General features: G+C 46.3%; 1 protein-coding gene across 1 annotated transcript; it reads right to left on the reverse strand.

Annotated features, from left to right (window-relative positions):
• Positions 1–467: 467 nt before the first annotated feature.
• LOC123136180 (probable glucomannan 4-beta-mannosyltransferase 4) lies at positions 468–5100 on the reverse strand. The gene is made up of 9 exons (XM_044555497.1): positions 4723–5100; positions 4050–4148; positions 2968–3220; positions 2095–2205; positions 1836–1972; positions 1618–1731; positions 1347–1546; positions 1064–1261; positions 468–942 (listed from the first exon to the last, which is right to left on the reverse strand). The coding sequence occupies exons 1-9, from the start codon at positions 5032–5034 to the stop codon at positions 780–782; spliced, it is 1587 nt and encodes a 528-aa protein (XP_044411432.1). The 5' UTR covers positions 5035–5100; the 3' UTR covers positions 468–779.
• Between the last annotated feature and the right edge of the window lie 7817 nt (positions 5101–12917).

The raw sequence follows: 12917 nt of genomic DNA on the forward strand, positions 1-12917 counted from the left end.
AGGTGCTGGCTGGCAGAATATGCTTTTGGAATGCCTGGATTTGTCAGCGATGCTTGCTGGATGTTACTAGCTGGTTCATTTTATCATTGCCAGTGATGTATTTAGGCTTATTAACACGCAAATGTACACTATTTATTGGAGGTAGTTAGCTTGTGTATCCTCTAAACTTTAGTATTATGTGTATGCGTAAAGTAGTGTATATAGCCTGTATTATGAACCGCATCATATCTCACTCAAAAAATATATAACCTAGCTGTTTCAGGAATTCGATATTTGTACCATCACTATTTGATAAATGAAACAAAAAAGAACGCCACGGGTGTGCGCCAGGGGGCGCGACTCCTCTCTAGCTGGGTAGCAATGGTTCAAATAGCTCACTGCTCTGCCTTGATGGGCACGAGACAGCAAATAAGAGAAGGAGAGCAAATAAAATGATTGCTGCTCTACCTCGGTACAAAAAGATAATGTATCATGTATGTATTTCATTGCCTTCCATGGTGTGATTACAGTCTCAATAACTTGGGATCTACACAAGATAATCATAAAGAAAGAAAAATCTGTAAAGCAGTTAGAAGAATACAACCTGGCCATCCATCATTGTACAACTAGGATTCTACGAACCCTCAAATCCATTACTCATCTACCATTCTGTATGAACTAAAGCCTATACAACATGTATGGTGTCCCATTTCATATAGATTGCCCTTGTCAGATTAAATCGAGCTTGATTGCAGTCCTAGGAACAAACAAACTCTGAACTGTAAAATGGTAACAAATTTCTAGGAACACGGGGTTTTCGTGCCGACAAAACCGAACCCTAATACAATGAATGCTAAGGCCTGGAGGTAGATGTACATGAAGTATGTCTGGCTTCCAAGCACGTAGTCATACGAGGCGCATATCAAGAGGTAGAGCGCGAGCAAGAGCTCAGGGATGTAAATCCTGCAAAGGCGAATGTTGGAGTTTGAAGCACATTCTTCAACATTTGTTTGGTTCTTGCACAGTTTGACGTAATTGTTGGAGTACAAACTTTAACTGTTACACTACAGGTTTGTTCACGTACCTCTCGACACATTCAGTGGGCTTCAGTGGTTCAAGGAGTGGGACATCAAAATCGTCCTTCACCAGATCTCCTACCTTCTCAGTAACTACCCAATCATTCACGTGCGCAGTCTCGAGTAAACCGGTCAGAGCTGCACGCATACGGTGCATGGACATCACATTTTCAAACAGAATCCAGAATGGCATCAGATGGAGAGACCTGGCGTACCAGATAAGGTCATATAAAGATGTCAACATTAACAACCACATGAAGCTGTACTCTGGACAAAACGACTAATGCATACCCAGGATTTCTAATGGCATTCATGATGGTAATGGCAGTAGGAATGTAGACCAACCCCCACACAGGAATATGGACTTCAGGAACCATGGCAGATAATGGAATGACAACGCAGTAGAACAAGAATGTGAGGATGGGAGCAATGACCCTCCGTACAAACAAAAAGCTGTATAAAAGGTGCCATTTCTTCCATATTGATACCCCCTGCATAATGAGATGACAGACATTACATGATATTCATATTGTCTTTTGCGGTGAGGTTCAAGAAGGCACACCTTGTTTGTCACAATTTCCCATCCCATTTTCCTGAAGAGATTGGCAGCACCACAAGTCCACCTATGCTGCTGATGACGGTAGGCCTTGAAGGTACTTGGGAGTTCGCTCTTGACCTGTGTAAGTTTTGTACTTGTAATGATGCAGGGCACAATACAATACAGTATAGCGCATGCTCAATGAGAAACAACTATTTGGAATTGCAGACTGCAAAACATACCCTTATATCACCTACATACAAGAATTCCCATTCCTTGAGACACGCCCGTACAGCCAGGTCCATGTCCTCCACAGTGGTCCGATCTTTCCATCCTCCCGACTCATTAATAGCAGATACACGCCACACACCAGCTGTACCTGTTGACAAAAAAGAATTGCTATTAATCACAATATCTAAATTCAAATGAACCATTTCAAGGAACTTACAGTGTCAGGCTTCATTGGAACCTCAAATAAATGGCTATAAGATTGGCTCTTACCATTGAAACCAAAGAAAGCATGCATAAATGAGCCTGATTCCTGCTCGACTTTGAAATGATAGTCCAGGGACATCTTTTGTATCCTTGTCATCAGGCAAGCATCGTAGTTCACTGCAAAATCGTCCGGGCAAAGGCCAGGTCAGGAACATCCTGTAATCAGAATAAACAGAAATCCTCACTTCAAGTTATCGATATTATCACTTTCATATAAAAGGAGAAGAACTTGCATCAGAACTTCAAATCTTTAATGATAATCTGAAGGAAAAAAGTTATTGAAGAGGCTAAACTGAAGTTTGGGTGAAACTTGTTAGCCATCTTTTCATGTTAAAAAGTTTCACAGCCTTTTGTTGCTGCAATCACCAATACCATTGAGGCCTTGAGGGCCAACAGAATCATAATGGGACAAAATTAAGTGCCTCAGAATTTAGTTGTGCCCAAAATTATGTCAGTGCTGACTACTATTATGGAGTAGAAAGACTGATATTTCTGTCATAGGATACAACAAAGGTTCAGAAATATCAAAATATTTACCCAAAACAGTTTTCATTTTTAACCAGTATCACTTCAAGTCATGAAGATATTGTTCCGACTTAGAGCACGACTACCTACATCGGTAAGCACGAGAGCTTTGAGGTGAAATTTCAGCTTCAAACATCCCAATAACAAGAATCTCACATTTTATCGAGGCAGGACCAGCATTTGTGCAGACTCAATTACTTTATGAGTAAACACTCCTGATCTTAAATAGTAAATACTTCTTGAAGCAGAGAAAGTATCATGCAAATCCATCTCTATGTACTTGACTCCAGAACATGCACAATCTGATAGTCTTAACTATGTGCATATACTAAAAAGTATTATGGTTATGCTCACCAAACTTCCAGCGTGTTTGCACAAGTGCAATCTTCGGGTTATGCACAAGAAATGGTATAGTTTTTAGAAGGAAGTCAGATTCAGGTTGGAAATCTGCATCGAAGATAGCAACGAATTCACACTGTTGCGCATATACATGTTCCATGCCTTTCTTCAAAGCTCCAGCTTTGTATCCCTTCCTGTTATTTCTAACTTCATACTTTATGTCAATTTTCTTGCTGGCCCACTCCTGGCATTCAAGCTCCACTAGTTCCTGCACTTTCGAAAAAATGATTAAACCCATACAGTGGCACAATAATCTGAATACAGGTAGGAGTATTAAACAGACTATTTTTCACTTCGTATATTCATATACATTCTTAGCATGTGGGATTCAAGCTGTCCTCACACCTATTATTGCCTTCCAAGATAAATAGAGCAACCTTGAGTACTTCATAAACATTTAATCAGATTGTGTCTCATGCATTAAGCCATAGTCAACAGCAAATTCAAGCAATCAAATGATTCTATCCATGTGACTGAATAGAAAATAATCGAGAAGAAAGTAAGTTAGTACAAGATCATAAAATAAGTCATAAAGACTTCAACAAGAGTGGTTTATAACTAGTACGTATGTCAGGAGTTCAACTAGACGAGGCATAGTGAGAGGGTACTGTCTCCATGGGGCCAAAATCCAGTTAATAGCACTCCCTCCGATCCGAATTAATTGACGCAGCCTCTATTGTATCGGAGGGAGTAATACTTTACCCATGCTTAGATTAATATGCAAGTTTGACCATTTCACAGAATTACGATGTTGAACGTACATGGTATAACCGTTGAATGTAAAGCATCCTTCTGTACTTTCATGTTTCTGACACCGTTGTCTCTACATCTGAAGGGTGCTGGAAGTAGGTGTAAAACTGCACATACACACTTTCATATGTTGATGCAGATATACTAATTGTTTATTTGGGACAAGCATTCTGGTGCATGAATAATTTCACATGAGCATCACAGCAACACCCTTTGATCCAAAACTTAATAAACAAACATTTATTTTCATTCAATCAAGAAACCTTGTCACTGCAATCTAGGCTTACTTTAATAATGGGATCAGTTGAATCATCCAAGACTTGGATTATAATACGGTCCGGCGGCCATGTGAGAGCACAAACAGCTCCAATGGACAGCTTATACACCTGCAAAAGGCATAAAATAAGAATAAGCAACAATCCTTTGTGTCAAATACTATGAATCAGCAAGACACGTAAGAACAGCGTTCAGAGATTCAGCCACATTTCAGACTTAGCAGAAAACTATTGCGAGGCAAAACCTGGCACTGCTAGTCAGCTGCCGAGAGATGTAAACAAAACGCTAAACCTATACTGGCAACTGTTTCCCTATGACAACACAAACAAGAATGTCACCTGATGGTTTAATAGTTATTGCATAGAACAGTTTTACTGTACTTGACACCATGAAGGCAATGCAGAGACGCATTTATCCAAACCCCGCCCCAATTCCTCAGTTAGTCCTGAGCGTGATACTACTAGTTTTTTCGTAGACTAGCAGTTTATCGACAATGTCAACACCCTAAGCTACATTTCGCAAAAGGAAAGTTTCGTAAGTACGGCGCTGCAGGTACATTTCAACTTTGAATCGGACTGGGGCGCGCACAAAAGGCCAAAAGCAGCGCGAACAGCACGAGGCATTTCAGCTTTCAAGCGGCAGCAGCCAAGCACCCCGTGACGAAAATCTGGGAGGACGCCTCACCTCCTTCTCGTTGTACATGGGGATCTGCACGAGCACCATGGGGAACTCGCGGCGGCCCGGCGGGTCCTCCGCGTCGGCCTCGGCCCCCGGCAGGGCCCCGGGCATGGGCTCCCATTTGAACCGCCGCTGGGGCCGCAGCCGCAGCAGGCGGACGGCGACGAGGCTGACGAGGCTCATGCAGGCGGCCTCCAGGAGGAGCATGGCCGACATGGCGAGGCACGCCCAGACCGCGGCCGTCAGCGCCGGGGAGACCGCGCGCGCCCGCACGGCCGCCCACGCCGCCGCGGCCGCGTCGGCGCCGAGCGGCGCCATGGGAGCGGAGCGGATCCGAGGGGAGAGGGCGCGGCCGCGGCTTTGCTTGCTTGGAGTGGAAGGGAAGGAATCGAAGCGAGGGGAGGGAGGGAAGGGAAATGGGGGGGCGTGGGCGCGAGGTGGCTCACGAATCTGGTTGGTGGTGCGAAGCGACCAAAGCCGGCCTGCGCGAGGGGAAAGAGGAGGCTGCATTTTTGGATGTGGATCTTTTCGCTTTCGGTACCTGACGTTATGCGATATACTACACATCGGACACATCTGCTAGTAGTAGTGAGCTTTAACCGTTTCCCCGACTCGAATCAAGCCTTTCGATCGATTCAATCATCACACTCGGGCTCCACAAGAAGGAAGATCCTGATTCGGAGCAGTGAAATATCTCTTGAAAACATCTTTTCTTCGCGGTATCAATCTCTACTAGAAAAAATGCTCCAAAGACTTCGATAAAAAAACTGCAATTAGACTAGAGTAACAATGTTGTTAGTCTTTCACCCGCAAAATACAATCTTCTCATGTGAGTATCCATCTCTCGATCGATCTCTGAGGCGATCACATGGCGAAAGCCCCGCCGCCACCGCCGCCGGCCGCCGCGCCGGCCGTGTGTGGCATGTCCTCCGCTTCCGTTTCCATGCGGGCAGTCGGAACCACAGCGGCCTCGTCCGTCAATCGATCGTCCGGGTCAGACGGCCCTGCGATCCTGCCGTCTTTGAACGGGACTCTCGGTGTCCTAGGCATCTACGCAAGGAGTATCCTACGTCCGCTCACAAACACCCATCTAGGGTTTTGACGAAGCAGCCAAGGGCACAACGCAAACCACCAGAGTATAACCATGCGGCTGTCTCGGACCTGCCGCCTGCTGGCATGTCGGCAGCCTCGCAAAGCTCGGGCAAGATTCCGGTGGTAACCAAGGAGAACCCGGAGGCTGGTGGGGGCACATATGGGGCTCCCTCCGTGGATGCTGCTCGCCCGAAGCCTCCTTCCGGGGGATCCGAGGCTGCTACACGACTCAACCCGAGGCTAATGACGCCGGCGATCTGGGACCAGTTCAAGATGACAGGGACGGCGGGCACGACGGACTCGGTGCCGGCGAGCCGTGGGCACGACGGCTAGGACAGAGACGGATCGAAGGAGCTTGGTGCTATTTCAGGCACACTAAAGAAGCACGAGACCGGTGAGATGTTGGAGGGGCAGCAGTCTCACGCGCATGGAGGGACTTGTGATCATGACCTGCAGGAGGTGATGACCAAAAAGGAGGCAGTCGGCCCAGGGGCCGCCGACGAACTGACGGGGCCAGCGGAGCCCCGTCAGGAGCAATGAATATCTTAAGTTGAAACTGCTGGGGGGCGGGGAACTCCCGGACAGTTCGTGATCTTGTGAGCCTTGTGCAAGCTCACTCCCCTAGTATCGTTTTCATTTGTGAAACTAGGCAGTCTAAGAATAAAATGAGTAGGTATCGTGCTCGGTTAGGTTTACGAGGTTTTGATGCTTCAGATAGTGTTGGTCTTAGTGGTGGTCTTGCTTTGTATTGGCATGAGTCCTTGAATCTGGATGTAAAAACAATAAATGAGAGATATATTGACGCGTTCGTGATGAACGGCACGGGCGAGCCACCTTGGAGGCTCACTTGTGTCTACGGCGAGCCCCGAACGGAGGATCGGCATCGCATGTGGTCCATCCTTCGTGATCTGCACCGACAAGCCAACATGTCATGGGCAGTGGTTGGCGACTTCAATGAGGCCATGTGGGGCTTCGAACACTTTTCTGCAACACCAAGATCGGCAGGTCAGATGATCGACTTTCGTGATGCGCTTGAAGTATGTGGCTTGGGTGATCTTGGTTTTGCAGGGCTCCCACATACATATGACAATCGACGTGTGGTGGCCGGGCGAATGTCAGGGTCCGCCTAGACTGGGCCGTGGCAAATAACTTCCTGGCGAGATTTGTTCGCACATGCGAAGGTGGAGCACCTGGTGGCTCCTAGTTCGGACCACCTGCCAATTCTGCTACGCTTCTCGAAAGAGGAGCCAAGGCAGGATCAAGGGAGGAGGTGTCGCCAGTATGAGGTTATGTGGGAGAGGGATCCCACGCTTCCGAAGGTAATTATGAACACTTGGACTGAATTGGGATCAATGCTCAACCTTGGTGAGATTGCTTCTGGGCTAGGAAACTTGATGAAAAAGTTGCATGATTGGAGTAGGAAAAAGTTTGGTAATGTAATCAAGGAAATTAACAAGTCTCGCTCTCGCCTAGAGGAGCTAATGTCTATGAATGCAGATCGTAAGGAGATCAGAGAAGCAACTAACAAGATGAATGAACTCTTGTACCGGGAGGAGATGCTATGGATGCAACGATCACGGGTTGCATGGCTGAAGGAAGGAGACAGAAACACGCAGTTCTTCCATGTTGGGGAACGTTGCATAAAATAAAAAAAATTCTTACGTTCACCAAGATCCATCTATGAGTTCATCTAGCAACGAGAGAGGGGAGTGCATCTACATACCCTTGTAGATCACGAGCGGAAGCGTTCAAGAGAACGGGGTTGAGGGAGTCGTACTCGTCGTGATCCAAATCACCGGAGATCCTAGCGCCGAACGGACGGCACCTCCACGTTCAACACACGTACGGTCAGCGTGACGTCTCCTCCTTCTTGATCCAGCAAGGGGGAAGGAGAGGTTGATGAAGATCCAGCAGCACGACGGCGTGGTGGTGGATGCAGCAGAGTTTCGGCAGGGCTTCGCCAAGCGACTACGGAAGGAGGAGGTGTAGCAAGGGGAGAGGGAGGCGCCAAGACTTCAGGTATGGCTGCCCTCCCTCCCCCCCTCCTTTATATAGGCCCCCTGGGGGGGCGGCCCTGGAGATGGGATCTCCCAAGAGGGCGGCGGCCAAGGGGGGTGGAGTGCCCCCCAAGGCAAGTGGAGGCGCCCCCCCCCCCACCCTAGGATTTCCAACCCTAGGCGCAGGGGGGGCCAAGGGGGGGTGCACCGGCCCACCAGGGGCTGGTCCCCTCCCTACTTCAGCCCACGGGGCCCTCCGAGATAGGTGGCCCCACCCGGTGGACCCCCGGGACCCTTCCGGTGGTCCCGGTACAATACCGGTGACCCCAGAAACTCTCCCGATGGCCGAAACTGCACTTCTTATATATAATTCTTTACCTCCGAACCATTCCGGAACTCCTCGTGACGTCCGGGATCTCATCCGGGACTCTGAACAACTTTCGGTTTGCTGCATACTCATATCTCTACAACCCTAGCGTCACCGAACCTTAAGTGTGTAGACCCTACGGGTTCGGGAGACACGTAGACATGACCGAGACGGCTCTCCGATCAATAACCAACAGCGGGATCTGGATACCCATGTTGGCTCCCACGTGCTCCTCGATGATCTCATCGGATGAACCACGATGTCGAGGATTCAGGCAACCCCGTATACAATTCCCTTTGTCAATCGATACGTTACTTGCCCGAGACTCGATCGTCAGTATCCCAATACCTCGTTCAGTCTCGTTACCGGCAAGTCACTTTACTCGTACCGTAATGCATGATCCCGTGACCAGACACTTGGTCACTTTGAGCTCATTACGATGATGCATTATCGAGTGGGCCCGGAGATACCTCTCCGTCATACGGAGTGACAAATCCCAGTCTCGATCCATGTCAACCCAACAGGCACTTTCGGAGATACCTGTAGTGCACCTTTATAGTCACCCAGTTACGTTGTGACATTTGGTACACCCAAAGCACTCCTACGGTATCCGGGAGTTACACGATCTCGTGGTCTAAGGAAAAGATATTTGACATTGGAAAAGCTCTAGCAAACGAACTACACGATCTTTGTGCTATGCTTAGGATTGGGTCTTGTCCATCACATCATTCTCCTAATGATGTGATCCCGTTATCAATGACATCCAATGTCCATAGTCAGGAAACCATGACTATCTGTTGATCAACGAGCTAGTCAACTTGAGGCTTACTAGGGACATATTGTGGTCTATGTATTCACACGTGTATTACAATTTCCGGATAATACATTTATAGCATGAATAAAAGACAATTATCATGAACGAGGAAATATAATAATAATTCTTTTATTATTGCCTCTAGGGCATATTTCCAACAGTCTCCCACTTGCACTAGAGTCAATAATCTAGTTACATTGTGATGAATCGAACACCCATAGAGTTCTGGTGTTGATCATGTTTTGCTCGCGGAAGAGGTTTAGTCAACGGATCTGCGACATTCAGATCTGTATGTACTTTGCAAATATCTATGTCTCCATTTTAAACTTTTTCACGGATGGAGTTGAAACGACGCTTGATGTGCCTGGTCTTCTTGTGAAACCTGGGCTCCTTGGCAAGGGCAATAGCTCCAGTGTTGTCACAGAAGAGAGTGATTGGCCCCAACGCATTGGGTATGACTCCTAGGTTGGTGATGAATTCCTTCATCCATATTGCTTCATGCGCTGCCTCTGAGGCTGCCATGTACTCCGCTTCACATGTAGATCCCGCCACAATGCTCTGCTTGCAACTGCACTAGCTTACTGCTCCACTATTCAACATATACACGTATCCAGTTTGTGACTTAGAGTCATCCAGATCTGTGTCGAAGCTAGCATCGACGTAACCCTTTACGACGAGCTCTTCGTCACCTCCATAAATGAGAAACATGTCCTTTGTCCTTTTCAGGTACTTCAGGATATTCTTGACCGCTCTCCAGTGTTCCTTGTCGGGATTACTTTGGTACCTTCCTACCAAACTTACGGCAAGGTTTACATCACGTCTGGTACATAGCATGGCATACATAATAGATCCTATGGCTGAAGCATAGGGGATGACACTCATCTCTTCTTTATCTTTTGCCATGGTCGGGCATTGAGCCGAGCTCAATCTCACACCTTGCAATACAGGCAAGAACCCTTTCTTGGACTGATCCATTTTGAACTTCTTCAATATCTTATCAAGGTATGTGCTTTGTGAAAGACCTATGAGGCGTCTCAATCATCCCTATATGTCTTGATGCCTAATATGTAAGCAGCTTCTCCAAGGTCCTTCATTGAAAAACACTTATTCAAGTAGGCCTTAATGTTGTTCAACAGTTCTATATCATTTCCCATCAAAAGTATGTCATCTATATATAATATGAGAAATGCTACAGAGCTCCCACTCACTTTCTTGTAAACGCAGGCTTCTCCATAAGTCTGCATAAACCCAAACGCTTTGATCATCTCATCAAAGCGAATGTTCCAACTCCGAGATGCTTGCACCGGCCCATAAATGGATCGCTGGAGCTTGCATACTTTGTTAGCATTCTTAGGATCGACAAAACCTTCCGGATGCATCATATACAGTTCTTCCTTAAGATGTCCGTTAAGGAATGCCGTTTTGACGTCCATCTGCCATATCTCATAATCATAGTATGCGGCAATTGCTAACATGATTCGGACGGACTTCAGCTTTGCTACGGGGGAGAAAGTCTCATCGTAGTCAACCCCTTGAACTTGCTGATAACCCTTAGCGACAAGTCGAGCTTTATAGATGGTAATATTACCATCCGCGTCCGTCTTCTTCTTAAAGATCCATTTGTTTTCTATCGCTCGCCGATCATCGGGCAAGTCTGTCAAAGTCCATACTTTGTTTTCATATATGGATTCTATCTCGGATTGCATGGCTTCAAGCCATTTGTTGGAATCTGGGCCCGCCATCGCTTCTTCATAGTTCGAAGGTTCACCGTTGTCTAACAACATGATTTCCAGGACAGGGTTGTCATACCACTCTGATGTGGAATGTTTCCTTGTGGACCTACAAAGTTCGGTAGCAACTTGATCCGAAGTACCTTGATCATCATCATTAATTTCCTCTCCAGTCGGTGTAGGCACCATAGGAACATTTTCCTGAGCTGCACTACTTTCCGGTTCAAGAGGTAGTACCTCATCGAGTTCTACTTTCCTCCCACTTACTTCTTTCGAGAGAAACTCTTTTTCCAGAAAGGATCCATTCTTGGCAACAAAGATCTTGCCCGCGGATTTTAAGTAGAAGGTATACCCAATGGTTTCCTTAGGGTATCCTATGAAGACGCATTTTTCCGACTTGGGTTCGAGCTTTTCAGGTTGAAGTTTCTTGACATAAGCATCGCATCCCCAAACTTTTAGAAACGACAGCTTAGGTTTCTTCCCAAACCATAATTCATACGGTGTCATCTCAACGGATTTAGACGGAGCCCTATTTAAAGTGAATGTAGTTGTCTCTAGAGCGTATCCCCAAAATGATAGCAGTAAATCAGTAAGAGACATCATAGACCGCACCATATCTAATAGAGTGCGATTACGACGTTCGGACACACCTTTACGCTGAGGTGTTCCAGGCGGCGTGAGTTGTGAAACGATTCCACATTTCCTTAAGTGCGTACCAAATTCGTGACTTAAATATTCTCCTCCACAATCTGATCGTAAGAACTTTATCTTTCGGTCACGTTGATTTTTTACCTCATTCTGAAATTCCTTGAACTTTTCAAAGGTCTCAGACTTGTGTTTCATCAAGTAGACATATCCATATCTACTCAAGTCATCAGTGAGAGTGAGAACATAACAATATCCTCCGCGAGCCTCAACGCTCATTGGACCACACACATCGGTATGTATTATTTCCAATAAGTTGGTTGCTCGCTCCATTGTTCCAGAGAACGGAGTCTTGGTCATTTTACCCATGAGGCATGGTTCGCATGTGTCAAATGATTCATAATCGAGAGACTCTAAAAGTCCATCAGCATGGAGCTTCTTCATGCGCTTAACACCAATGTGACCAAGGCGGCAGTGCCACAAGTATGTGGGACTATCGTTATCAACTTTACATCTTTTGGTATTCACACTATGAATATGTGTAACATTACGTTCGAGATTCATTAAGAATAAACCATTGACCATCGGGGCATGACAATAAAACATATCTCTCATATAAATAGAACAACCATTATTCTTGGATTTAAATGAGTAGCCATCTCGTATCAAACGAGATCCAGATACAATGTTCATGCTCAAACTTGGCACTAAATAACAATTATTGAGGTTTAAAACTAATTCCGTAGGTAAATATAGAGGTAGTGTGCCGACGGCGATCACATCGACCTTGGAACCATTCCCGACGCGCATTGTCACCTCGTCCTTCGCCAGTCTCCGCTTATTCCGCAGCTCCTGCTGTGAGTTACAAATATGAGCAACGGCACCAGTATCAAATACCCAGGAGTTACTACGAGTACTGGTAAGGTACACATCAATTACATGTATATCACATATACCTTTAGTGTTGCCGGCCTTCTTGTCCGCTAAGTATTTGGGGCAGTTCCGCTTCTAGTGACCCTTCCCTTTACAATAAAAGCACTCAGTCTCGGGCTTGGGTCCATTCTTTGACTTTTTCCCGGCAACTTGGCTTACCGGGTGCGGCAACATCCCTGCCATCCTTCTTGAAGTTCTTCTTACCCTTGCCCTTCTTGAATTTAGTGGTTTTATTGACCATCAACACTTGATGGTCCTTCTTGATTTCTACCTCTGCTGACTTCAGCATTGAAAATACTTCAGGAATAGTTTTCACCATCCTCTGCATATTGTAGTTCATCACAAAGCTCTTATAGCTCGGTGGGAGCGACTGAAGGATTCTGTCAATGACCGCCTCGTCCGGGAGGTTAATGTCCAGCTGGGACAGGCGGTTGTGCAATCCAGACATTTTGATTATGTGCTCACTGACAGAACTATTTTCCTCCATCTTACAACTATAGAACTTGCCGGAGACTTCATATCTCTCGACCCGGGCATGAGCTTGGAAAGCCATTTTCAGCTCCTCGAACATCTCATATGCTCCGTGTTGCTCAAAACGTTTTTGGAGCCCCGGTTCTAAGCTA

The sequence above is a fragment of the Triticum aestivum genome, chromosome 6B, assembly GCF_018294505.1.
Source record: "Triticum aestivum cultivar Chinese Spring chromosome 6B, IWGSC CS RefSeq v2.1, whole genome shotgun sequence".
NCBI classification, from domain to species: domain Eukaryota; kingdom Viridiplantae; phylum Streptophyta; class Magnoliopsida; order Poales; family Poaceae; genus Triticum; species Triticum aestivum.